The 25346-nt window shown below is 40.6% G+C and overlaps 1 protein-coding gene and 1 non-coding gene across 10 annotated transcripts in view; both read left to right on the top strand.

Annotated features, from left to right (window-relative positions):
* SIDT1 (SID1 transmembrane family member 1) overlaps window positions 1-25346 on the top strand; it is a 100659-nt gene that overhangs the window by 55972 nt on the left and 19341 nt on the right. For 8 of the 9 annotated variants that reach the window (XM_003950161.6, XM_063807011.1, XM_526266.9 and 5 more), the window contains exons 9-17: window positions 300-393; window positions 8134-8177; window positions 16735-16806; window positions 18152-18297; window positions 19107-19180; window positions 20045-20111; window positions 22183-22256; window positions 23236-23359; window positions 23561-23678. In XM_003950161.6, the coding sequence (XP_003950210.1) occupies window positions 300-393; window positions 8134-8177; window positions 16735-16806; window positions 18152-18297; window positions 19107-19180; window positions 20045-20111; window positions 22183-22256; window positions 23236-23359; window positions 23561-23678 (813 nt within the window). The remainder of the gene's footprint in view (window positions 1-299; window positions 394-8133; window positions 8178-16734; window positions 16807-18151; window positions 18298-19106; window positions 19181-20044; window positions 20112-22182; window positions 22257-23235; window positions 23360-23560; window positions 23679-25346) is intronic. The other variant, XM_063807016.1, reaches the window with a different exon arrangement.
* On the top strand, window positions 9986-10095 carry MIR4446 (microRNA mir-4446). Its single transcript, NR_106616.1, has one exon. It is a non-coding gene; the product is annotated as a microRNA mir-4446 (primary transcript).

The following is a 25346-nucleotide window of genomic DNA, read 5'->3' on the forward strand; positions in this document are numbered from 1 at the left end:
AAGTATATTTACCTTAGAAATAGAAAAGGGAATCAGAGCATTTTGTTAAATCCCTCCTAAAAAGAAAGGGACCTCAATCGTGAAGTCCCTTCCCAGCTTCTACTGGGAAGTCATCACTGTGAAAGGTAGCTGCTGTGGATAATGTCTGGGGACCTCCAGTAGCAGTTTTGCTGTGAACAAAAATTTATTAGGACCTAAGAATCAATATGATGGAGGGGGCCCTTTAAGCCATCCTGTCTCAGATGGAGTCTTCTTTTCTGCAGAGGATGACCTGACCAAAGTTGTTTCTCTCCCTTCAGAATCTGTTTATGTGAAATCCAGTCTTTTCAGTGTCTTCATCTTCCTGTCCTTCTACTTGGGATGCCTGCTTGTTGGGTTTGTTCATTATCTGAGGTAGGTCAATCTTTTCTAGAAATGTTAATTCCCTGTGCCTGTCTCTGTGTAACGCTTGCAGCACAGACTTGGCAGATATATTGACTGGCTTCAAATCTCCCTCAGCCATTAGCAATGTCACCTTGGATACCTTGTGACCTTGGAGATGTTGCTCAACTCTCTGTGCTTCAGTTTCCTCATCCATAAAGTGAGACAATAATTTACCCCACAATAAGTACAACTGCAGCTTTTATATCAGTAACACACACATAATAGGTGCTGGTAGAGTGTTAGTTATTTTCATAGTTAATTAAAACTCAACAAAAAGGCAACATGTGTATTTTTTAAACCAGAAAATACTCACTGTAGATGGTCAGTTTATCCTAACATGGAGATTTAGAAACAGCTTTAAACATTCTGTCAAAAAGTAAATGTAATGCCTAAAATAAATCTTGAGGTGCAACAAAGAGCAGGAGTAATGTTCTTTGATACAGCATTACCAAGTGTTTTCCTTCTGTTGTAGCATCAATTTTCCAGTAAAATGTCCCTTGGAGGGGGAAAGGAGGTAATTGTGCTGTAATTTGACCAAGGAAATTTCCCTTGCCAAAAGTTTGGAGCCCCTAATGACACAGGGCTTTCCTTCCCTCTCTCAGCGGGGTTGAACCTTGAGAATTCCATTCTTTGTGGCGCTCTCTGTGAAACAACTACAAAAGAATGGCAGGAGATTTACAGTAAACAAATGTTCTTTCTCTTCTTGAACATGTAAAGAAAACAAAACCAGCATTGAGTTTTGAGACTGTTTGCAAAATGAACTCCATCCATGGAAAGACTTCATGGCTACCTCAGTGATACAACTACGTATCTTAAGAATATGGGTCTATCTCCTATTCAAAAAATAACTGCCTCGATGACCTGTATGAAACTTTTGAGTTCAGATATTGCCTTGAAAAACAGTAGATGACTGCTGGCCAAATCTGGGACAATTTGAACACCAAAATTATTAAGAATAATGAATTATAAACCATTGGAAAAAATAGAAATGTATGAGTCCCTGTTGATAAAGGAAGGAAGGGCCTAAACACCTGTGGATACACATTCAGCGATTCAACAAATTTATGAAAACAGCTACCCATTCGGGAAAGGAGCCATTAGCAGATACTGATAGTAGAAGGGAGAAAGAACTCTTGACCACAGCAAAATGCCAAAAGCTGGCTGGTAAATATGGAGGAGTGCTGGAGTTGGAAAATCATCATTTTGCAAACATTATGTTAAAGACTAGATTTGCTTAAGAATCATCGATGAATGCCAAATCTAGGGTGCAGAAATCTGATGAGGATGAAGATGTGTGCATGGCCTTAAACTGTATCCTCACAAATTGCTTAGTAGTTAAAGTGGAAAAAATAGTAGATATATAGTAAGAAATCAAACATATTGACCGGGTGATCAAAATTAATATCACCAAGGAGAAGATGGACATTGTGTGCCTCCAGATGTGACACTCTGAGGACACAGTGTCACTTTTGTAGCATTCCAGAAACGCATATTTGGAATCTAATCATGTGGAAAAATTAGACAACCTCCAATGATAAACATTCTATTAAAATGTGTCATAAAAGACAAAGAAAAGTTACATAAGTATTCCAGATTGAAGGAGACTAAAGATATGTTACAACCAAAGACAATACCTGATCTCAATCAGGATTTTACATTACACTAGCAGAAAAATATTCAACAAAGGACATTATTGAGTCAATTGACAAAACTGGAATACAGATAGTAGATTAGATAAGAATATCACATCAATGTTAAATTTGCTGAATTCGATAACTGTATTGTGGTTATGTAAGAGAATTTTTTTTGAAATATTTAGGAGTAAAAGTTTAGGTCTTGGTTGTATGCAAGTTACTTTCAAATGGTCCAGGAAAAAAAGTGTATATGTGTGTGTGTGTATCTTGATACATATATATCATATATATTACATCTTTATGGGGAGGTGAGAATGATAAAAGCAAATGAGGTAATAAGCTAACAATTGTTTGAATCTATTTAAAGGATATATTGGTATTCTGTGTTCTTATTCTTGCAACTTCTCTGTAAATCTGAAATTATTTTCAAATACAAGTTAAAAACAAAAACCCCAGGCTACAGGTGAATATTATACCTGGAAAGTATACATTAACTGATTAGCAGCTGAATTAATTTATCGAATCAGAGTTACTAATATTTAGCAGGTGCCTGCTGTGTGCCAGGCTCTGTGCTCTAATTAACTTCTTCTTGATGTTTGTTTACAAACTCCTTTTAGTGTCATACTCTTCCATTCACTAAAAGAAAACAGCATATGATACATTTGAAAGAAAGCATGGTTCCATTTGCCTTTCATGGCAGGCGCTCTAAGTAGATTATCTCATCTGATGCCCCTCAACAGTGGGTACTGTTATTATCACCAAGTGACAGTTAAGGAAATTGAGGCACAGAGGGATTAAGCAATTTTACGAAGAATTCACAGCCAGTAAATGAAGGAGCCAGGATTTGAACTCAGGCAGTCTGGATCCAGAGCCTTAGGCCTAAAGCAGGCTGATCAAAATGGGTCTAGAGTGGTCAGGCCCTATGAGAGATGACAGTGCTGACCAAGAATGCTAGACCAAAAGCCTGGCACCCCAGCAAGGATCTAAGTTGAAAAAGGGTCCAAAACACTTCCAGTTTTGCCTTGGATGAGTTCCAATATCATGGAAAGAAGTTCCTCTGTTATGCCTGTCATAGGAAGACTGTCTCTAATCCTGATGTTTTAGATTTTAGAAAACAGGAGTGTTCCTCATTAGTTAGCTAGTATAGTTAACATACAAACAGACAAGTTAAGCTAATAGCTGGTTATCAATTGCTCTAAAGTTGTTATTTAGCCAACTTAGCCAAGCACGGTTTTTCTAAGCTGTGTTATAAGGCTCTATGGAAACTTCTAGCCGCAGATTATTTTGCTACGGTCAAATGCACAGCATAGATTTTTCCAAATATAGACAAAGTGGAAATAGAAATCTGGAGATGTAAGAACTATTTGGCATTCTAAATAGAAGAATAGATTGAGGAAAAAATGCTAATAGGAGAACTTTTCCTTCATTAACTAAGCAAAATAAAAAGTTTTCTGTAAAACCATGTGAAGCTAGTCATCTCAGCATAATGCCAGTTACTTGACGAGTCCCTTAAACCCTATTACAAATACCTATGGGGTTTGTAGTACGTGCTATGAGATCAGGATAAAAAACATTGATCAGAGACATGGCCCCTGCCATCAGGGAGGTAAGAATCCAAAGTGTCTTCATACTGTATTAGCCTGAAACTAAACACTATTCCCTTCCCATCCTCCAGCCTCAGTCCATTCAACATGCGTTTATGAAGCCCTCCACGATGAATGTGCAGGCCCTGGGTCAAGCACAGCATACCTGTTCTCTTATTTGTTCTTCACAATCACATTGCCAGACATTGAATCCAAACTGCCCAATCCAGAATACTCATCCTTCCCGTTGATTCTTGTATTCGTTATCTATTACCACAATAATGCTACATTAAAAAAAAAAAAAAAAAAACTTCAGTGGCACACAGAAATACATATTTAAGTTTGCTCACAAATCTATGGGTCAGCTGGATGGTTCTGCTAATCTGGGCTGGGCTGAGAGATCCCAGGTGGGTGTGATGAGAGAGTGTGGTCCACTGACAGATCAACTAAGAGCTAGCTCTTCTGGGCTGGCCTCAGCTGCACTTGTCTGTCATCCTGAAGCAGGCTAGCTGGGGCTTATTTGTTTCCAAGACAGACAGCAGAAGAGTGCAAGGCCTCTTGAAGATGCAGATTCGGAATTAGCACAATGTTACTTCCCCCTCATTCAATTGGCCAAAATAAGTCATGAGGGTAGTCTAGATTCAGGAAATGAAGATGTAGACTCTACCTTTGGTTGAAAGAGCTGGATATAAGGTGAGGTGCAGCCATTTTGCAATCAATCTAGCACAGTCCTCATTTGCTATTTTTTCCTTTATTCACTAGATACCACCTGCCTTATCCTAGCTTTGTAAATCATTTAACTCATCTAATGAAAAATTTTGTCAGTTCCAGAATCTAGTGCAAACTTGGGTAAAGTCTGTGAATACAAACACATAATCAAAACATATCATCTTCTATGAGTACATACAATTGCTTTCCAGTCAATTGTTAACTAAAATTATTAAAAAGGAACTTCACCACAGCCTCTTTTGCCAGCTATGAGAGTCAGGCCAAATTATAACTTCTCTCCCTTTTTTTTTTTTTTTTTTTTTTTTGAGACAGTCTCTCGCCCTGTCATCCAGGCTGGAGTGCAGTGGCACGATCTCAGCTCACTGTAACCTCTGCCTCCTGGGTTCAAGCAATTCTCCTGTCGCAGCCTCCCCCGTAGCTGGGACTACAGGCACGTGCCACCATGACTGGCTAATTTTTGTATTTTTAGTAGAGACAGGGTTTCACCATATTGGTCAGACTGGTCTTGAATTCCTGGCCTCAGGTGATCCACCCACCTTGGCCTCCAAAAGTGCTGGGATTACAGGCGTGAGCCACTGCGCCTGGCCAACTTTTCTCCTTAATGATATGCGTCATTCATTCAATAAAAATTTAGTGATCATCTTCTATGTGCCAGCTATATCCTAGAAGTTGAAGATATATTACAGTGAATGAAACAGTATAGATCCCTGCTGTGATAGAGCTTACATTTTACAGGGAAGAAATATACAAGCAAGTAAGCAATTAATAAAGAAAATCATTCCAGTTCCTGACAGAAAAAACACAGTGGTATGATAAAGAACGATTGCATTGGAGAAGCTGCTTTAGATTAGATTTGATTGGCAGGGAAGTCCTCTCATAACCAAGACCTGAATGGCAAGAAGGAGCCTGCCATGTAAGGATCTGGGGAGAGAATGACTCAGGTAGAGAACAAAAGCCAAAGCCCTCTGCCATTCAGGAGTTTGGTGTGTCTAGGAACAAAAGAGCTATGAAGAGAAGTTCTTCCACCAAACATACCAAAATCAGGATATGCAACTTCTAGAGTTCCCATCTGGAAGTAATAAGAGAATGTATCAAAACATGGGCACTTCTGGTCCCCAACTTTCCTCTCACACCCCTCCAACCTCATTTTGAGAGAATAATTCACATTTTAATTTTTGATGGCCATTCCCAAATGGTATAGTTTGTTTGTTAATAATGACTTTATTGAGATACAATTCATAGACCATAAAATTCGCCCCTTTAAAGTATACAATTCTGTGATTTTTAGGATATTCACTGTTGCATAACCATCACTACGATCTAATTCAGAATATTTTCATCATTCCATAAAGAAACTCCGAGTTTAACAAGATTGCATGAGATCAATATGCAAAAAATCATTTGTATTTCTCTACACTAGCAATGAGCAATCCAAAAATAAAATTAAGAAAACAATTCCATTTACAAAAGCACAAAAAATAATAAAATATTTTGGAGTAAATTTAACAAATTAAATGTAAGACTTGTACATCGAAAACTGCAAAACATCATTGAAATAAATTAAAGGAGACTTAAATGAAAAGACATCCCATGTGCATGGATTGGAAGATTTAATATTGTTAAGATAATGCAGTAAATAGAATAATGGTCCCCAAAAGAATTCTATGTCTAATCTCCAGAACCTGTGAATATGTTACCTTACCTGGCAAAAGGAACTGGTAGATGTGATAAAGTTATGAAGATTATCTTGGGTTATCTACATGGACCTAATGTAATCACAAGAGTCCTTACGAAGGAGACAAAAAGGTCAAAGGCAGAAGAAGGAAATGCGACAAAGAAAGCAGAGGTTGGAATGATATACTTTGCAGATGGAGGAAGGGGCTGTGAGTCAGGAAATACAGGCTGCCTCTAGAAGCTTCAAAGACAAGAAAATGAATACTCCCCTGCAGCCTCCAGAAGTACAGCCCTGCTGACACCTTTATTTTAGCCATATAAGGCACATTTTGGTATTCTGACTCCCAGAACTGTAAGATAATAAACTTGTATTGTTTTAAACACCCAGTCTGTGAGTTTGTTACAGCAGCAGTACGAAACTAATATACATGACAATAGTTCCCAAATTAATCTACAAATTCAACACAATCCCTTGCAAAGTCCCAGCTGGCTTTTTTACAGAAATTGACAAACTGATCCTAAAATTCATATGAAAATGAAAGGGAGAAGCCAAAACAATCCTGAAAAAAAAAAGAAGAACGTTAAAGGATTTGCACTTTCTGATATCAATCTTATTACAAAGTTGCACTCATCAAGACTCTGGTACTGACATAAAGAAAGACATATGGGAGGCTGAGGCAGGAGAATGGGGTGAACCCGGGAGGCGGAGCTTGCAGTGAGCCAAGATCGCACCACTGCACTCCAGCCTGGGCGACAGAGCGAGACTCTGGGGATGAAAGACTCTTCTTGCTGTGCGGCCACTGTGGAAAACAGTTTGGAAAAAAAGTTAAACATGGAGTTATCTCATGCTCAACAATTCCACTCCTAGCTATATACCCAAGATAATTGAAAACATATGTCCACACAAAAATGTGTACACAAATGTTCATAACAGTATTACTCATGATAGCCAAAATGTGAAAACAACCAAAATATCCATTAAGTGCAAGCATGTCAATGAAATGTGGTCTATCCATACAATGGAATATTATTCAGCCATAAAAAGACTGAAGTACTGACGCATACTACAGCATGGATGAACCTTGAAAACGTTACACTAAGTGAAAGAAACTAGACACAAAAGTTTGCATGTAATATAATTCATTTTTAATGAAATGTCTAAAATAGGCAAACTTATAGAGTCAGAAAGTAGATTAGTGTTTTCCAGGGGATGGGGAGTGGGGAATGGGGAGTGACTGGTCATGGGTTTGAGATTTCTTCTGGGGATGATGAAAATATTCTAGAATTCGATAGTGGTGGGAGCTGTACAACTTTGTGAATGTATTTGATTGGTGTGAAAGTAATTGCGGTTTTGTCATTATTTTTGAAGGCAAAAACCACAATTATTTTTGCACCAATCTAATATTAAAACTCACTAAATTATGCACTTTAAAGGGTGAATTTTATGGTATGTGAATTACATCTGAAAACTGATGAATGAATAAATGATGTATATGCCTGAGAATGAAATTGCTGGGATATATGGTAACTCTTTAACTTTTTGAGAAACTGACAAACTTTTCCAAAGTGACTGCACCATTTTACATTCCCACCAGCAATGTATGAGTTCCAATTTCTCCATATCCAAAGACATGTGTTTGTTTGTTGTTGTTGTTTGTTTTGTTTTTCTTTTTCTTTTTCTTTTTTTTTTTTTTTTTTGAGATGGAGTCTCGCTCTGCCGCCCAATGCAGTGGCATGATCTCAGCTCACTGCAACCTCCACCTCCTGGGTTCAAGCAATTCTCCTGCCTCAGCCTCCCAAGTAGCTGGGACTACAGACACCTGCCATCACGCCCAGCTAATTTTTGTATTTTTATTAGAGACAGGGTTTCACCATATTGGCCAGGCTGGTCTTGAACTCCTGACCTTGTGATCCGCCTGCCTTGGCCTCCCAAAGTGCTGGGATTACAGGCGTGTGCCACCACACCTGGCCCCAAAGACATGTTTTGAAGAGATCCTAGTAGACAAATCCGCAACAAAATCTATAAGGAACAAATGTAAAATGCTGAGGTTTTCACTGTCTTAGGAGCATGTGTATGTGCTTGTTTGCAGGTTTCAGAGAAAATCCATTGATGGAAGCTTTGGGTCCAATGATGGTAAGAGCAATGCTTGGTTTCAATTCAAAATGGTGTCGCATAGTGTGGCAGCATCCCATTTCATGCTTCTTTTACCTCTCTGCCTTTTGCAATTTACAAACCCTCCCTTGATTCCTATCCCGCAGAGTAGTCTAGCCTGCAGTTGGAAAGCAAAGCTAGTGAAAACCAATTCTATAGTTCAAGAGGTCCCAAGCCCTAGGCCGTGGACTGGTACTGATCCATGGCCTGTTAGGAGCTGGGCTGCACAGCAGGAGGTGAGTGGCAGGTGAGCAAGTATTACCACCTGAACTCCACCTCCGCTCAGATCAGTGGCAGCATTAGATTCTCATAGGACCGCAAACCCTATTGTGAACTGTGCATGCGAGGGATCTGGGTTGCGTGCTCCTTACGAGAATCTAATGCCATAACCCATCCCCACCCCCGTCTGTGGAAAAATTGTCTTTCATGAAACCAGTCCCTAAATATTGGTGCCAAAAATGTTGGAGACTGCTGCTGTAGTTGATAATTATTGAGACGTGGAGCTCACACTAAAAACCTTTACTAGGAGTGTCCCTTGTAATCACAGACCATTGGTCAGCCATTCATCTTTTTTAAAAGTTTCACCTTTTCTAGGACATAATTGTTCATACCTGTCCTATCCCAAAGCTGATTTGTGAACAACAGTAAGAATGTATTGTGCCAACTCTGATACATGGTTTACTTTTTCCCAAACTAAGATGGAGGCTTTCTTAAGTGTCTAGAAAACTGAAATACTTGACCCTAGCAAGTATAATAAAGAGTATAATAACTTGGGGGAATCCAGAGTAATTGACTATCCAGCAATTGTACTATGCCTTTTCCTCCACTCTGAGAATTTGAACAAAAGAATTCAATGACCTGATCTTTTTAACAAAATTAAAAATTTAAATGTCCTCATTTTTGAAAAACCTAAACTCAGTGCTCATAAGTTATTTGGCATAGAGCAAGAATTTGGTTAAAGAGGAATATGAAGTGGAACTTGGTTTTTAAGTCATACATAGCAGATGTTTAGGTGTGTGTTTTCCACACTTAAATGAGGCCACAGAATCTTAGAAAGACTTTAACTCACCCCCTACCCCCCTCCAGCAGGATCATTGCTCCCTTTGCTGGAGAGTTTGCTTTTTTTTTTTTTTTTTTTTAATGTTTGTCTTCCTTAATGTCAGCATGCCTGTTTTTCCAGCCACCCAAGCACTTTGTTTTATAAACATTCAGCTGTCAATATAAAAGACTGTAAAAGAACACCTGCTCTCATGGCTTTAAAGTGCTAAATGCTCCTCTCCCTTTTAGTCGTCAGATGTTTAAATGAATTTGTCTGCTCTCTGGATGTCATCTTTTTTCCTACAGGAAAAAAGTTTTGTGCCTCCAAGTTTTGTGATTAGTTTAGGCCTAGTTGAACTTAGGCCTACATCCAATCGATTGAATCCCATTGGGTAGCCTCTGAAAGGATAGTCTGTTAGTTTTTATAGCATGAGTGAAGACTTTTTATTATAATAATATTTATTGAAGGAATTCTGCATTCAGAAGGGTCTGTTGAACATTGAAGCATAAGTGGACAAAGCTGGGACTTGAGCCAGATCATTGTCCAGGTTCAGGGAGGCTCTGAAAATTAGCTAAGAGCTGGAGGTACCCTTCTGATGGTAAGCAGAAACAAATGAGTGACCAAAAAGAGTAAAGATGCATCATTGAGATTCATGTGGCTGTAGGTAACCACAGCAACAAGAAAAAAAAAAATCTCAAACATGCTTAATCAAGAAAGAGACTCCTAGCTCTGGAAGTAGAGCCAAAAGATGTACTTCAGGATTGATGAGTCCAGTGGCTCTGGTCCATTTCCCTGCCATTCCCTTGGCTTCAATTTACTCCCAGGGCTGGCAGTGAGATGGGTCAAGGCTCACACCTTCACCTGGCAGCACCAGAGGGAAGGACCTTTTCAGAAGCCCTCAGCAACTTCTTGTGTTTCATTGGCCTAGAGTGAATCATACACTTATTGTTAAACCAGTCACTGCAAAGAACAGATTTACCTACACATCAGACAAACCTACTTTTAGAATTAAGATTAGGTCCTCTTCTCTAAGACCAGAGTTTCTCAAACTCAATATTATTGACATTATAGGCCAGATAATTCTTTGTTGTTGGGGGCTATTCTGTATCTTATAGGATGTTTAATGGCATCCTTCACTTCCATGGACTAGATTCTAGGAGTTGCCCCTCCTTGGGACAACTAAAAATGCCTCCAGGCTTGGTGCAGTTGCTCATGCCTGTAATCCCAGCATTTGGGGAGGCCGAGGTGGGAGGATTGTTTGGGCCTAGGAGTTCGAGACCAGCCTAGGCAACATAGTAAGACTTCGTCTCTATAAAAACAAAAAATAAACAAAATTAGGTGGGCGTGGTGGTGTGCACCTGTGCTCCAGCTACTTCGGAGGCTGCTGTGGGAGGATCGCTTGAGCCCAGGATGTTGGGGCTGCAGTGAGCTGAGATCGCACCACTGCACTCCAACTTAGGTGACAGAGCAAGACCGTGTCTCAAAAAAAAAAAAAAAAAAAAAAGCCTCGAGACATTGCCAAATGTCTTTTTAGGGGCAAAACTCTTTCCCCACATCCCCCTGTTTGAGAACCATGGACCTAAACACATGAGGACACCTAAATAACACACCAGCTTAGGTAAGAAGTAGGAAATAGGAATATTCACCACAAAAGTCTTGAAATAGGAAGAAAATAAGGAACCTTTGTAAGGTAGAGAGGCCACAGGGAATGATGGCATCACCCCCAATGTCATGACCACTGGTGAGTCAAGACCTAGATGCTTAAACCAAGAGCAGAAGACAAGCACTGCCCAAGGGAAGAACCAGTGACTTTTTTAGGCATCTCAAACAGAGCATAGAGAAATCAACCAGGAGCAAGAGACAGAGGCAAGTAAGGACCATATCTGGAAGCTAGCGACAGACATTCAAGGAAGAAACAAGGATACAGAAATGTCTTTCTCTCCCAAGGCCAGGATCAGCATGACCATGGGGCACAGGAATTTCGATGGAGCTCAGAGTTACAGGAAATGCCTTGGGTGCTTATATCCAGAGAAAATGCTAGAAGCAGCTTCTTAAAGGGGAAGAGGATCCCACTAGACTTAATACGGTCTCTGCCCACATCACTGTGGAGCTAGATATCTGTGGAACTTAGCCTAATGCTTTCACCTTAGACGTGACTCAAGTGGAAGAAATGGAATCAGGTCCCTACAGGTTGCCAAATTGGTGGCAGCTCTGTTGGAGTTAGGAAGGATGCACTCAGAAAATCTGTGGGCTACTCTGCATTTGTTTTTCTTTGATATGCCTGAAGTGATTTAATTAAGCTGTATGTGAAAATCTCCATGTTAGCTCCAACTATAATAAAAAGCAAAAAAATGTATTTCATACTTCATGGGATGAAGAAGAAGATTAGACCCTGGAGCCTGGGTGAGATGGAAATAGTGTTGGCAAAGAGCTGCTCCAGGGGACTTGAAGGGACTTTTTTACTGTACTATGAATGACTGGACCCTGCATTGTCTAATTATCCTTAATACCAAAGACAGGGCATCTGTGAGAATCTGAGAGGTACTAAGAAAGGCTCTGTGCTCTAAAACCATTTCCTCCACTGGCTTTATCAGAGAGAAACCCCACATTTCACATCATTGTTAAAGAGCCTCTACAGAAATTCAGTTACCAGCTGAGAAAAATGATGAAGCCTCCCCAACAGGCCTCTGGGACCCCTTGAGTTGCCACCAGGAACTGGGGTACAACAGAAGAGGAGGTTACTTTCTCAAGTGCAAGAGCTTGGCAGACCTAATCGGTTGTAGATTTAAGAACCAAATGGCCAACCCAATCCTTCCCTGGATACAGCCATTACTGAACCAGCCTCTTAGCCAAGAGCAAGATCTGGTGGAGATAAGACAAGGAGACTGTTGAATTTGGAGGACTCAAGGAACGCAGGCCATTCAGTGACAAAGGGTCTCAAATTTTAGTCCTAGATCTCTACTCTTCTTTTTCTAGTTTTCTTGTCCAGATTTTTCTTCTAGAGGAATTTTACTTTTACATCCATCTGCAAAGATGATGATGGTTTTCTTCATTTTTTCTTCAACTATTGAAACAAAACGTGACACTAAGTCGGGATAGGTAGGCAATTGGCATAAAAATAAAATTTTGGCCGGGCACGGTGGCTCACACCTGTAATCCCAACACTTTGGGAGGCCGAGGCGGGTGGATTGCCTACAGTCAGCAGATTGAGACCATCCTGGCCAACATTGTGAAACCCTGTCTCTACTAAAATACAAAATATTAGCCACACATGGTGGCATGTACCTGTAGTCCCAGCTACTCAGGAGGCTGAGGCAGGGGAATCACTTGAACCCGGGAGGCAGAGGTTGCAATGAGCCGAGATCATGCCACTGCACTCCAGCCTGGCGACAGAGCGAGACTCCATCTCAAAAAAAAAAAAAACAAAAACAAAATCATGCTAGCTAGTTCCCATCATTTCTGGCTCCCTCTTCAGCTTCCAACCTGCTGAGTCTTCAGAGATATAATGGGACAAGGCAACTATAAATATGAAGTCCCTGAAAGACGCAAACATGCTCAAAATGAAATGAAATTTTTCTCCTCACATAAGGCATTTACCATAAAAAGCAAGCGTGCAAGCATATCCTGTTCTATGTCAGTGAAGTAGACAGATGCAGGGGGCTCAAGCTCAGAGAAACACATATCAAAACAAGTTTCCTCATTAAGATGAGATCATTCACAATCGTATGTGTCTGCTATTTCCAGCCAGAACATCTTGGTCTGTCTTATAAGCTGATATTTTGTGTTGAATTCTGCTTTCTATGTACTATACAGTTAAATATAGATATGGCTTGCCTTCCCAGACCATACTTGACGTTTAGAAGGAAATGCCTTGGTTTTTGCATTCTTAAAAGGCTTTAGACATAAGCAAAATGAAAAGAATACTGTTATCCCATGTTGGCCAATCTCATATTTAATTGGTGCATATAAAAGTCCACAGAATGAAAACATTTTTGCATGCTGGCAATGGTATTGCACATGAAAATCTTGGTGCTCTTATCTGTCACAGAACCCATGATGTTGCAGCTGCCTCAAAATGAACAGAGCCAGCAACAACATCAAAACCAGATCATGCTCAGTGATGAGCCAGAGCAGAAAACAGAAATCAGTGATTCCTTAAAGTCTGAACAGACCTACACAGCTGGCTTTGTCTTTTTAGTGAAGTTGTCACCTAACAAAACACTGATTGTTTTTGTTTGTTCACTTGCTTTGATTTTAGTTTTTGGTTTTTGTTTTCCTTTTGATTACACACACAGACAGAGAACATTGGCTCCCACGAACAATTTCGACCTCCTGCTACAACTGAACTCCAGTATTTTCTTACACAAACTTCAACTTCCCATATCAGAGGACTTCCAGTGACACCAAAATACGCTATGTGCACGTAACATCAAAACATCATGTTGTACATCTTAATATATACAATTTAAAAATCTTTTTTTATGAAAACAAGTTTTCACTGAGACCAATTCAAGGAATCACTATCCATCCACTATCTGAGTGACTGGGCAAATTACTTGATCTCTCAGCATCTCCCTTTTATCATCTTTAAAACATATGGTAATATTATATGATAAAATATATGGTAAAATATATGATAATATTCTCAGCATTTTGTGATTTTAGTGTCATTCTTCATTTACTATTTGCACATTTAATAATTTTCAAAATTACATTTCAAATAAGGGACATAGGTTAGTGACTTAAAATAAGGAGCTTAGACCAGGCATGGTGGCTCACACCTGTAATCCCAGCACTTTGGGAGGCCAAGACTGGAGGATTGCTTGAGTCAAGGAGTTGGAGGCCAGCCTGGTCAACCTAGGGAGATTCTGTCTCTACAAATAATTTTTGAAAAATTAGCCAGGTGTGGTGGCATGACCCTGTGGTCACAGCTACTCAAGAGGCTGAGGCAAGAGGATCGCCTGAATCTGGTGGTTGAGGCTACAGTGCGCCATGATTGTGCCACTGCACTCCAGTCTGGGCAACAGAGTGAGACCCAGTCTCAAGAAATAAATACATAAAATAAAATAGGAAGCTTGAAAAGAGAAAAATGTGAAAGATACTGAGGGGAATGTAAAAGACCTACAACATCATCTAGGAATAAGAGCAACCCAGGGGTTCCATGAGACTCCCTGCAATAAACTAAACAGAAAGAAGATGCAGGATGACCCACGCCAATGGGTAATCATTGGCAGGCAGCAGCTGCGAATCTAAAAAGCAAAAGCTGTGCTTTTTTAAAATGTGAGTTTATTACAGTGGAGATGCAAATGAGCCTCAACCTCTTTGTCTCTTTAGAAAGGTATTCTTGAGCACTATGTGAAAGTAACATATTTACTACCAATTGTTCTTGTTTGAAGGAAAATTCCTGTCTTTTCAGTTAAAAAGATAAGTTTTGTCTAACACAACAGAAGGTTATTCAGCCTTTAAGCAGGATTGCTGCCATTTGCAACAATATGCCTTCCATGGATAAACATGGAGGATGTTATGCTAAGTGGAATACACCAGACACAGAAAGCAAAGTACTGCATGGTCTCTCTTATATGTGGAATCTTTTAAAAAGTAAAATACATAGAAATAAGGAGTAGAACAGTGGATATCAGGGACAGGGAGTGGGAGGAAATTAGGAGCTGTAAGTCAAAAGGTACAAATCTGCAGGCAGGTAGGATGAATAAGTCTAGTATGCAGTAGGAAGAATATATATAGTCAATAATACTGCATTCTATATTGAAAATTTGTGAAGAGAGTAGATTTTAGGTGCTCTTATAACAACAAAAAAGAGGGAACTATGGAAAGTGATGGATATGTTAATTTGCTTAGCTATAGCAATCATTTCACTATGTGCACGTAATATCAAAACATCATGTTGTACATCTTAATAAATACAATTAAAAATCATTTTTTAGGCCAAGCATGGTGGCTCATGCCTGTAATCCCAGCACTTTGGGAGGCCAAGGCAAGCTGATCACTTGAGGTGGGGAGTTCAAGACCAGCCTGGCCAACATGGTGAAACCCTGTCTCTACTAAAAATACAAATATTAGCCAGGTGTGGTGATGTGCACCTGTAGTCCCAGCTATTCAGGAGGCCGAAGCAGGAGAATCGCTTGAACCCAGGAGGTGGAGGTTGCAGTGAGCCGAGATCGTACTACTGCATTCCAGCCTGGGTGACAAAGTGAGACCCTGTCCCAAGAAATAATAATAATTTTTCATAAAAAGAAAATAAGTTTTCACCGAGACCAATACAATGAAACACTATCCATCCACTCTCAGAGTGACCAGGCAAATTACATGATCTCTCAGCATCTCCCTTTTATCATCTTTAAAATGGTGATAATAATATTATCAACCTCCTAGGGTTGTTGAAAATTTAAAAGAGTAAATTCCTGGAAAGAATTTAAAGGACTGTCCTACACAGTAAGTCTGCAATAAACATCAGTCAGTAGTAATAGAGGTAGTACTGGTAGCAGCAGCAGTAGCAGCGCAGCAGCAAAGCTCTGTGCTGTAACTATGGCCAAATCTGTTCTAAGTCAAAAAGAGTCAGGCAAATTGCACACAACATCTTCACAGGGCACTGTTACTGTGCTCGAAAGATTTGATCTCTCATACTTAACAATCTCAAGGTAAACTGTTTCTTTGACTTGAAGTTGGATGAAAAGCATAGATGGTATTGATGACATGTTACATGCTTATGGGTCAGCCCAAGAAAGGCCAGGGAACACCTAATTTCCCTAAATAAGAAGAAATTTATGAGGGGATCTCCAAGCCTAGTAACAGTGCCAGGGAGCATGCATTCTGAGGGCCAAAGTCTGCATTTTGAAGACCAAGATCTGTGTGCTAAGGGCCCTGGGAACAGCTTAGGCTGCCAAAAATGCTGCATTAGCCAGAAGCCTTGCTGTCCAGCTGAGCCAGCTCTTGGCTACACCACCAAAGAAGAAAAGAAATTGGATCTCCAAGGCCATTGCATTAGTCCTTATAATTAAAGTTTAAGTCCAAAACCTGGCTAAAGGTTTTGAGTTTACACTTTAATTATTTTTCTTTATGGGGGAAATTAATGGACACATAAAAAATTTAAAACATGCTAAAAACCTACAAAGTTGGCTTACAAAACTGAATATTTTTATTGTGCACCAATGGAAATGATGGCTGTGTTTCAGTAGAACTTATACATAAATACTGAAATTTGAATTTCGTATCATTTTTACCTGTCATGAAACATTATTCTTCTTTGGATTTTTTCCCCAGTCATTTAAAGGTTTGAAAACTAATCTTAGTTAAACAGCCATACAGAAACAGGTGGCAGGCTAGATTTGGCAGATGGGTCATAGTTTTGGTGACTCCTGTATTAGTGTAAAAAGAAAATCAAACCTAAACTAATGTGCCCTGATGATTCAAGCTACTTAGAATAGTGTTGTTTTGTTTTAGCAACTGGACATAAAGTGTTTGCCTCTTCACTTTTTTCAACAGGCTCTGGAAATATGGTGGCATCTCATCCCATTGCTGCCAGCACACCCGAAGGGAGCAATTATGGGACAATAGGTATGTCCTACCAAGTCTGTTCATGAAAGTGTTTCCTAATTCTGCAGAGAATATGATAGAAAGGCATTCCAGCCACTAATAACTGGGAATGTCGGCAAAGCAGCTATCCTATGAGATTGTCTTTTATTTGTAAGATGAGTTGCTTGGAGATTTGGAAGCTTCCTCCCAGCTCTAACTTTCTCCAGTTCTGTTGTTCTGTTTCTTGGATCTGCTAGCCCCACTTGGGCAGAATTCCTTCAATGGTTGTCATCTAATACTAAGGCCCCCTAGGGACTTTTTCATATCCAGCCTGGGTTTAGGGCATGAAAGATGTGTCCCAGGGAGCCTGACATCAATTGACCAGTTGTTTCATCCTCAGGTTTCAGTGGAGTAAGGGGCGATCAGAAGACTGAGGCAGTGCTGCAGGTGAACATGGCTGTAGCCTACCAATCCTTCATTTTGGCTGACTTCATAATTGAACCTGCTCACTGCCACCCAGTCGTTCACATGGCAAACCCCAGTGTTCCTTAAATGGGCTGAAAAGAATGGAATCCTAGACCTGTCTTGTTAGAGTAGAAGCTCATTGAGCTGCCTGCCCTTCCATATTGCTTGTGGGCCTATGAATGGTGCTGTTTAAAATGTCAGTGTAGAGGGACCGGGAATCCTGTATTCCTGCCCTATCATTCTGTAACTTTGAGAAGCATGTGGGCTCAGTGCAGACTACTTATTTTTAGTTCTGTAAGAACAGGATTTTTAAGAAACCATCTGAACAGAAGAAATAAAGCGGAAGGTAAGCTCAGCTCATGTGCCCATCAAGCTGCATAAATCTCCATCTGCTCTGGGAAACATTCATGGGAACAGAAGGATTCTTCTTCCTGAGAATGTTGTTTTCATTATATAATCATAGATACAGCATGTGGGTGATTTCTGTGTACAAATACTTTACCCATGGGAAATGTATAGCTGTTAGATATGTGTGGGCTCACACATATATGCAATAGATGCTATACATAGCGATGTGCATGTGTATTTCTATATATTTATGTTCATATTTTAACATATGAAACATGAAATAGAAGTACAATATTATTTTTGTATCCAAATAGTTAACAGAGCAGTTGCCCTTAGATTCTAATATGTGTTCAGTCCTGAAGATAGCCAAGTTAAATATAAAAATAGGAGAAGAGGAAAAATAAAAGTCCATTGAGAAGGAATAGAGAGAAAGAACAGGTCTTGTGAATGAGGAGTTCATTTGGATCAACACAGTATTTCCTAGAATGAGTCTGCACTGTGCTTTTTGCAGAGACGAATGGGCTCCGTAGGCTCTCCACGGCTTTTGATGGCAGATGAGTTGTCTCTGTTTCAGATGAGTCAAGCTCCAGTCCTGGAAGGCAGATGTCCTCCCCCGATGGTGGGCCACCGGGCCAGTCAGACACAGACAGCTCTGTGGAGGAGAGCGACTTCGACACCATGCCAGACATTGAGAGTGATAAAAACATCATCCGGACCAAGGTACCCACCCTGCCTCGCCGTACTCTTTGAGAGGGCAGAAAGTTTGGCAGTAGAATAAACTTCAGCAATACCTCAGTTTCCTTTATTTTGTTTCCTTCAGGGAAAGCCAAATTTCCCAGAAGACTTAAATCAAATGTACCTACAGACTAAAAGCAATACTCTGTTAATTCGCACTTTTTTTTCTCGCGGAAGAAAGTGAGCACATTAAAGAGCACAGGGCATTAAAACACTCTTAAGGTCTGAAGTGAATGACTGTAGGCAATAAAGAAGGAAGGGATCCAACCAGATTAAAGAAAAGATTCATTTGAGGGGTGTACTGGGGAAAGCTCCCCGGTTCTGGGCATATCATCTTTCAAAAGGAAAGCTGATTTGTTTCTGGTTTGTGATTATTATTTTCTGTCATATCCAGCAAAAGATATGAAGGGGAAACGTACAGTTTCAGCCCTATGTAGTTCAAGAACCACACAGTGGACAGCTCTGAAAGCTGGGAAATCAATTCTTGACATGTAAGAAGCACTCAAGACTCCCAATAAGTTGCCCACATCAGCCAATCCTTAATATTCCAAGGAAAATACTAGGGTTTTTATTAAGGTATCATGGGAAAAACAACATTAAAAGAAAAGTCTTAAATAATTTTAATCAAGTAAATTTGATTTACTTAATCAAATTTAGTAAATTTGAATAATTGTATCGCTTGAATAATTTTAACAATTTTAATTTAAATTGAGACATTTGTTATGTTTGCCTTTGTATCTCATGCATAAAGAGCTGAGTACAGTTTTGCATTCTCTTTTTATTTGGCATTCCAGATGTTCCTTTACCTGTCAGATTTGTCCAGGAAGGACCGGAGAATTGTCAGCAAAAAATATAAAATTTATTTTTGGTAAGTAGATGACCAGTAGGACCATGGTTCCCTTAAATAAACATAGTTTTCTTAGTCAGAGCCACAACCACTTAGGCACAAGGTTTTAGTGTTTAATGAGGCACAGGCATAGGGAATGATGTTACCAGCCAACTATCAGTAGACCTGCAATGGCCACACACATGGACACAGCCTCCCTCCCAGCCAAGAGGCTGAGCTGCCTTGCAAGAAATCTTCTCTCCCCTCAGAAACCCCCAAGCTGAGTATTCTACTCTTGTGACAGCTCCTCCCCTTATTTTCTCCTGGAGGATGCCCTTTTACTTAGAAGGAAATAAGGGACAGTGGGGCCACATGAAATTTCATAGTGGGACCATCAGTTTGGAAACCACACCCCTTTCACGTGATCCGTCACTCATTACTTACACTCTGATGTTTAATCTAACAGCAGCCTAAAGAGATAGGCCCTCATAAATGATTTGGTTAAACCAGAAGCAGGTACTACTTACACTGTTTTACAAATGGTTGTAAGAAAAGAAAGAAAAAAGAAACCCTAATATTTGTTGGGTACCAATCATTAACCTTTTTAAAAAATACATTTCAGTTAGTATTTTCAGTTTTTGCCTCTGCACCCTAACTAAAAGTATCCAAGGGAAGCTTTTCTTTACTTCTTTAATTCCCCTTTAGACAAGATACTGTGTACCAAATGCCCCAATGCAAGAGAGGGAAGAGGACGACTGGAGAAACAGGAACCACATAATCAGCTTCTGGTTACTTTTGCAAGTTAATTATGGACTTATGGGGTGGAAGCATTCTTTTAAAAATATTAACCAAAGACTCCACTGTTCATTTGAAAATAACCATTTCTGGTTCTTTCTGCCTGCATAGGAATATCATCACCATCGCTGTGTTTTATGCGCTGCCCGTAATCCAGCTGGTCATTACCTATCAGACAGTAAGTGCTGCCCCAGCCCCAGCCCCAGAGTCCCAGCTTTCTTTCTGCAGGGAGAGTCTCCACTGTGACTGACAGAGAGAGGTACAACTTAGGATCCATTCAGGAATTTCCCATTGGGGTTCCAATTGGAATTCACTATTGCTTCCTCTTTCTTTTTTCTTTTTTTTTTTTTAGACGGAGTCTCGCTCTGTCACCCTGGCTGGAGTGCAATGGCACGATGTCGGCTCACTGCAACCTCTGCCTCCTGGATTAAAGCAATTCTCCTGCCTCAGCCTCCCAAGTAGCTGGGATTACAGGCATGTGCCACCATGCCCAGCTAATTTTTTGTGTATTTTTAGTAGAGGTGGGGTTTCACCATGTTGACCAGGCTGGTCTCAAACTCCTAACCTCAGGTGATCCGCCTGCTTCAGCCTCCCAAAGTACTGGGATTACAGGCATGAGCCACCACACCCAGCCCATTGCTTCATCTTTAACTGACCTTTCAATCTAGTTCCCAATTGTTTTATCACAAAGGGAGCTGCAATCTCTTGTATTATTTTGTCTACCAGTCTGAAAGTATTACCCTGTGCTTATTCAGTCATGATATCTATCCACTGCATCTGTTACTTAACACTCTGAGCTTTCTGATCATTATGGGATAATGAGTAGAGTAAATAAAGTTCCAGACTAAAACAAAGGAACCTGATAGCTAATCTAGCCTGTGCCTTCCCATTGAAGGTAAATTTTTTTTGTAAAATTAAAAACAGCTTTGTGGCTGGGCACGGTGGCTCACATCTGTAATCCCAGAACTTTGGGAGGCCTAGGCAGGTGGATTGCCTGAGCTCAGGAGTTTGAGACCAGCCTGGGCAACATGGCGAAACCCTGACTCTACCAAAAATACAAAAAAATTAGCTGAGTGGTGGCACACACCTGTGGTGCCAGCTACTCGGGAGGCTGAAGTGGGAGGATTGCTTGAGCCTGTGGAGGTGTAGATTGCAGTAAGCTGACACTGCGCCACTGCACTCCAGCCTGAGTGACAGAGTGAGACCGTGTCTCAAGAACAAAAAAAGGAAAAAAAAGAAAAAAAAAAAGCTTCATGAAACTAACAAAATATTACAGTAAAAAGAAAATGTAAAATAAAAACAAGCATTTTTTAAGCAAAAATAATATGAAAGTAGTTTGAGAATCCTCATTCCTCCATAGAATCCTAGGCCAAGGTCACTTATATGGCCTTCTATAGAATTTATTACACAGTAGAAAGCCCATTTACAATAGCAAAAAGCTGAAGTTGCTTCTAATGCAGTGGCCCTCAGACTTTGCTCTGCATTAAGGTCACCTGGGAAGCTTTTACAAATCCCAGTGTCCAGGCTGTACCCCGTCCCAATTAGATCAGAGCCCTTGAGGGTGGGGCCAGGCATCTGTAGTGTTTAAACCCCCAGTGATTCCAACATACAGCCAAGTTTGTGTGTTAATGATCTAATAATATTTAGTCAATTGCATAATTATTATGCAGTGAGAAAAAGGACTTCATGAGGTTTGAGCACCACTGTTTATAATCTAAATCTTCTCTGCATACTTTGGGGGACTGTCAGAAGATACACCTGGACTGTGGTTTGGGAAAGTTCTTGACAGAGATGGTGATAAATAGGGAAAGCTGAACACATATCTCCTCGTGTCTACCTGCCTCATGTTTACCATTTCTACCCAGAGGATGGGACAGCTCTATATCCCCTCTGCAGTAACCTAGAAAATAAGACATAGTGTGACAGTCCTGAAAGGCCCCAATGTTAGCATTCTTTCGTAGTCCTTTTATCATAACAAAGGAAACGCAATTGGATGAATTCCACCTTGGGGCTGCATAAGGGGGTACACAGAATATTCCCATTCAAAGCAAGATGGTAACTTTTTTGTAAAAAAAGTGCCTGTGCTGTGTAAGGTGGCAGATAATGGCCCATCTGTGCAGAGGAGCACTGGTTACATTGTAAACTAGTGACAGTGCATCTCCGTGAGCCCTGTCTGCTCTTTGTGTTCCTGCTGGGGCTCAGAGGACGGAGGAAAACCACATTTCCTCTTCTCACTCTTGATTTTACAGGTGGTAAATGTCACTGGCAACCAGGACATCTGTTACTACAACTTCCTCTGTGCTCACCCCTTGGGCGTCCTGAGGTAAACCCAGTCCTCTGGTTGCCCATGAGGCATTTAGAGATGCCTTTCTGTCTAATGTTGTGATTTCGGTTTTTAAAAATACTAAAAACAACTGTGGAAAACGACCCTATTCAAGGGTAAAAAGGAACTAAACCAAGAAGTTGAGACCAGGTATGCTCCTCTCGTTCCTGTATGTGGTTCTCAGGAAACATTCCTTAGCATACTGCCTGCTGAGATGAGGGCAGTGACATTTTTTAAAATGTCAGATCTCTAGCTGTGGTGGCATTTGTTCACAGGCATGAGCTGGCAACCTATTGTCTCATTCGATCCATTAAACAACCTCGTGAGATAGACATTACTATGATCCCTATTTTTAGATGAAGGCAGGTGAGGATTTGCTGAAGGTCCCTCAGCTGCTAAGTAGTGCAGGACGCAAACCCAGCCCTGTGGCCTCCCAGGCCATGCTCTAGCCACCAGAACTTGGTGACGTGGAAGAAGCATTGCCTGGGAGTTGGGAGTCTAGCTTCTTGCTCCAGAGCTGAACCAGCGTTCGTTTCCTCAAATAAAGCTGCTGGAGATGATTGGCTGACACTTACCTGAAATTCACAATTAGAGAGCTGAACATTGACACACACGGGTCCATCTGTGAGAACTCACTCTCACGGTGTAGCTGAAACACTTGCCTGTCTTTGAAGCAGCTGTCTTTCCCAGGATTCATACTATACAAATGCCACTGGGATAAGAGAGGATGGGAGGGTGTTAGGAAGCCAAGCAGGCACCCTTGAGAGGAAACAGACACGTTGTCACAGGCTAAGTAAGCATCATAAAATGAAGGAGTTAGGTTAAAGAGGATTTCTAATACTTTTCTGATCTTGAAACCTTATGGAAAGGTTAATGGAAAACATTCATGCTGAATTCATTCATTCCTTCATGCATCATGTATTCTCTGGGTCCCTTTGATGGTCTTGACTCTCTCATGGTCTCTCACTCATCCCTGTAGTGCCTTCAACAACATTCTCAGCAATCTGGGCCACGTGCTTCTGGGCTTCCTCTTCCTGCTGATAGTCTTGCGCCGCGACATCCTCCATCGGAGAGCCCTGGAAGCCAAGGACATCTTTGCTGTGGTGAGGAAAGAGTGGGTAGGAGCTAGGAAGGGTTATGGATCCAAACAGGATCTGCAAAGGGGTGGGACATCTGGCTTAATGGTGTGATGATTTATTATGTGTAATAAACTACATGAGGCCAGAAGCATGTGCTTCCAGATTAGTGACTTGGTGGATATGGCACTATTTAGTATCTATTGACCACCCTTTCTCCTTTTTCAGGAATACGGGATTCCCAAACACTTTGGTCTCTTCTACGCTATGGGCATTGCATTGATGATGGAAGGGGTGCTCAGTGCTTGCTACCATGTCTGCCCTAATTATTCCAACTTCCAATTCGGTAATTAGAACTTATATCTACTATACAGATTTGAATCGTCAGTCTTATCCTGGAACCCTCCCCAAAAATGCCAAAGTCATGCTTGCAAAGATCAAATGGCATTTTATGTGAGCTGAAGAGATCAGAGAGGACCTCCACACAGAGCATGACCTAATTGAGCAGTTAGACTGCTTTGGGATGAAAGTTATGGAGAACCCAATTTATGCTGGATTGAATAATAAGGACATCCAGATGTAGAAAGGGCTTGTGGTTGATTTATCTGGTGACTCTGCCTTCATTTCTCTGTGATCCCTTTGATTGTACCCAGCCTGTATGTTGGTTTTATCATCAGGCTATCTTCCCTGCTGGTGGCAAAAGTAACTATAGCAGCCCCTGGCTTCGTAGTTCCACCCAACAATTCCAGAGGAGGCGGCAAGCTGGGTTCCAGAAGCCTTCAATTAAGAGCAAGGAAGTTGTTTTTTGAGAAAGCCACAGATAATATCCTTTCACATCTCAGTAGCTTATACAGTCATGAGCCCATTCTTTTTTTTTTTTTTTTTTTTTTTTTTTTTTTGACAGAGTCTGGCTCTGTCGCCCAGGCTGGAGTGCAGTGGCATGATCTGAGCTCACTGCAATCTCTGCCTCAGGGGTTCAAGTGATCCTCATCCCTCAGCCTCCCCAGTAGCTGGGACTACTGGTGCGCACCACCACGCCCAGCTAATTTTTGTATTTTTTTTGGTAGAGACGGGGTTTCACCATGTTGGCCGGGCTGGTCTCGAACTCCTAACCTCAGGTGATCCTCCTGCCTCTGCCTCCCAAAGTGCTGGGATTACAGGCGTGAGCCACCACACCCGGCCCCTGAGCCCATTTTTGAATCATTCTCTAAGCGCTGGTTAGCTCAGACCCAGGTTGCTTCACCAATCAGCAAAAAAGGTGGGACTATCTTTAGACCAATCAGCCCTGTCCCTGGAGCCAAAGGTGGGATTAGCTTTCCTGAAGCAAAGGGGCTGAGACAGTGTGCATTTCTGAATTGAAAGCGGGTAGACATTGAGTTAATATTGAGATGCTATTAAGAAGGAAGAAAGGAAAAGCTGATGCTGTCTAGCAAGTAACGATGTCCTCCACGCTCAAGGGTAAGGATTTTTTAAATGGTCGTTTAATGTTTGTGCTCTGGCTTCTGGTGTTAACTCTGAGCACCACAGAACTCTGTCGCATTTAATTTTTTTAATTAGAAAACATTTTCAATAGAGAAAACTGCAGAGAATGATATCATTCACCACGCAGAATGAACAAATGTCAACATTTTTAAATATTTGCCTAGATCTACTTTTTAAAGAATAAAGCACTGTGATAAAGTTGAAGTCCTGTTTTGACGCACTTTCAAACTTAATCTCCTCCTTCCTCCCCTAAAGGCGATAACCATGATTAATTTTATATTTACCTTCCTGGTTTGTTTTTATAATTTTTCTACATTTGTAGCAAATTAATAGTAGTTTATCATTCTGTGTTCCGCAGCCTTTTTTCATTCAAGAATATGTTTTCAAGATTTATCAATATTATATCAAGGACATGTAGTGCATTCATTTTTAAGGGTTGTCATATTGTATAACAAAAAGTATCACATTTATCAATTCCTCTATTGAACAGCATTTAGATGTTGCCTGTATTTTGCTACTATAGATAACACTG

The sequence above is a fragment of the Pan troglodytes genome, chromosome 2 (assembly GCF_028858775.2).
Source record: "Pan troglodytes isolate AG18354 chromosome 2, NHGRI_mPanTro3-v2.0_pri, whole genome shotgun sequence".
NCBI classification, from domain to species: domain Eukaryota; kingdom Metazoa; phylum Chordata; class Mammalia; order Primates; family Hominidae; genus Pan; species Pan troglodytes.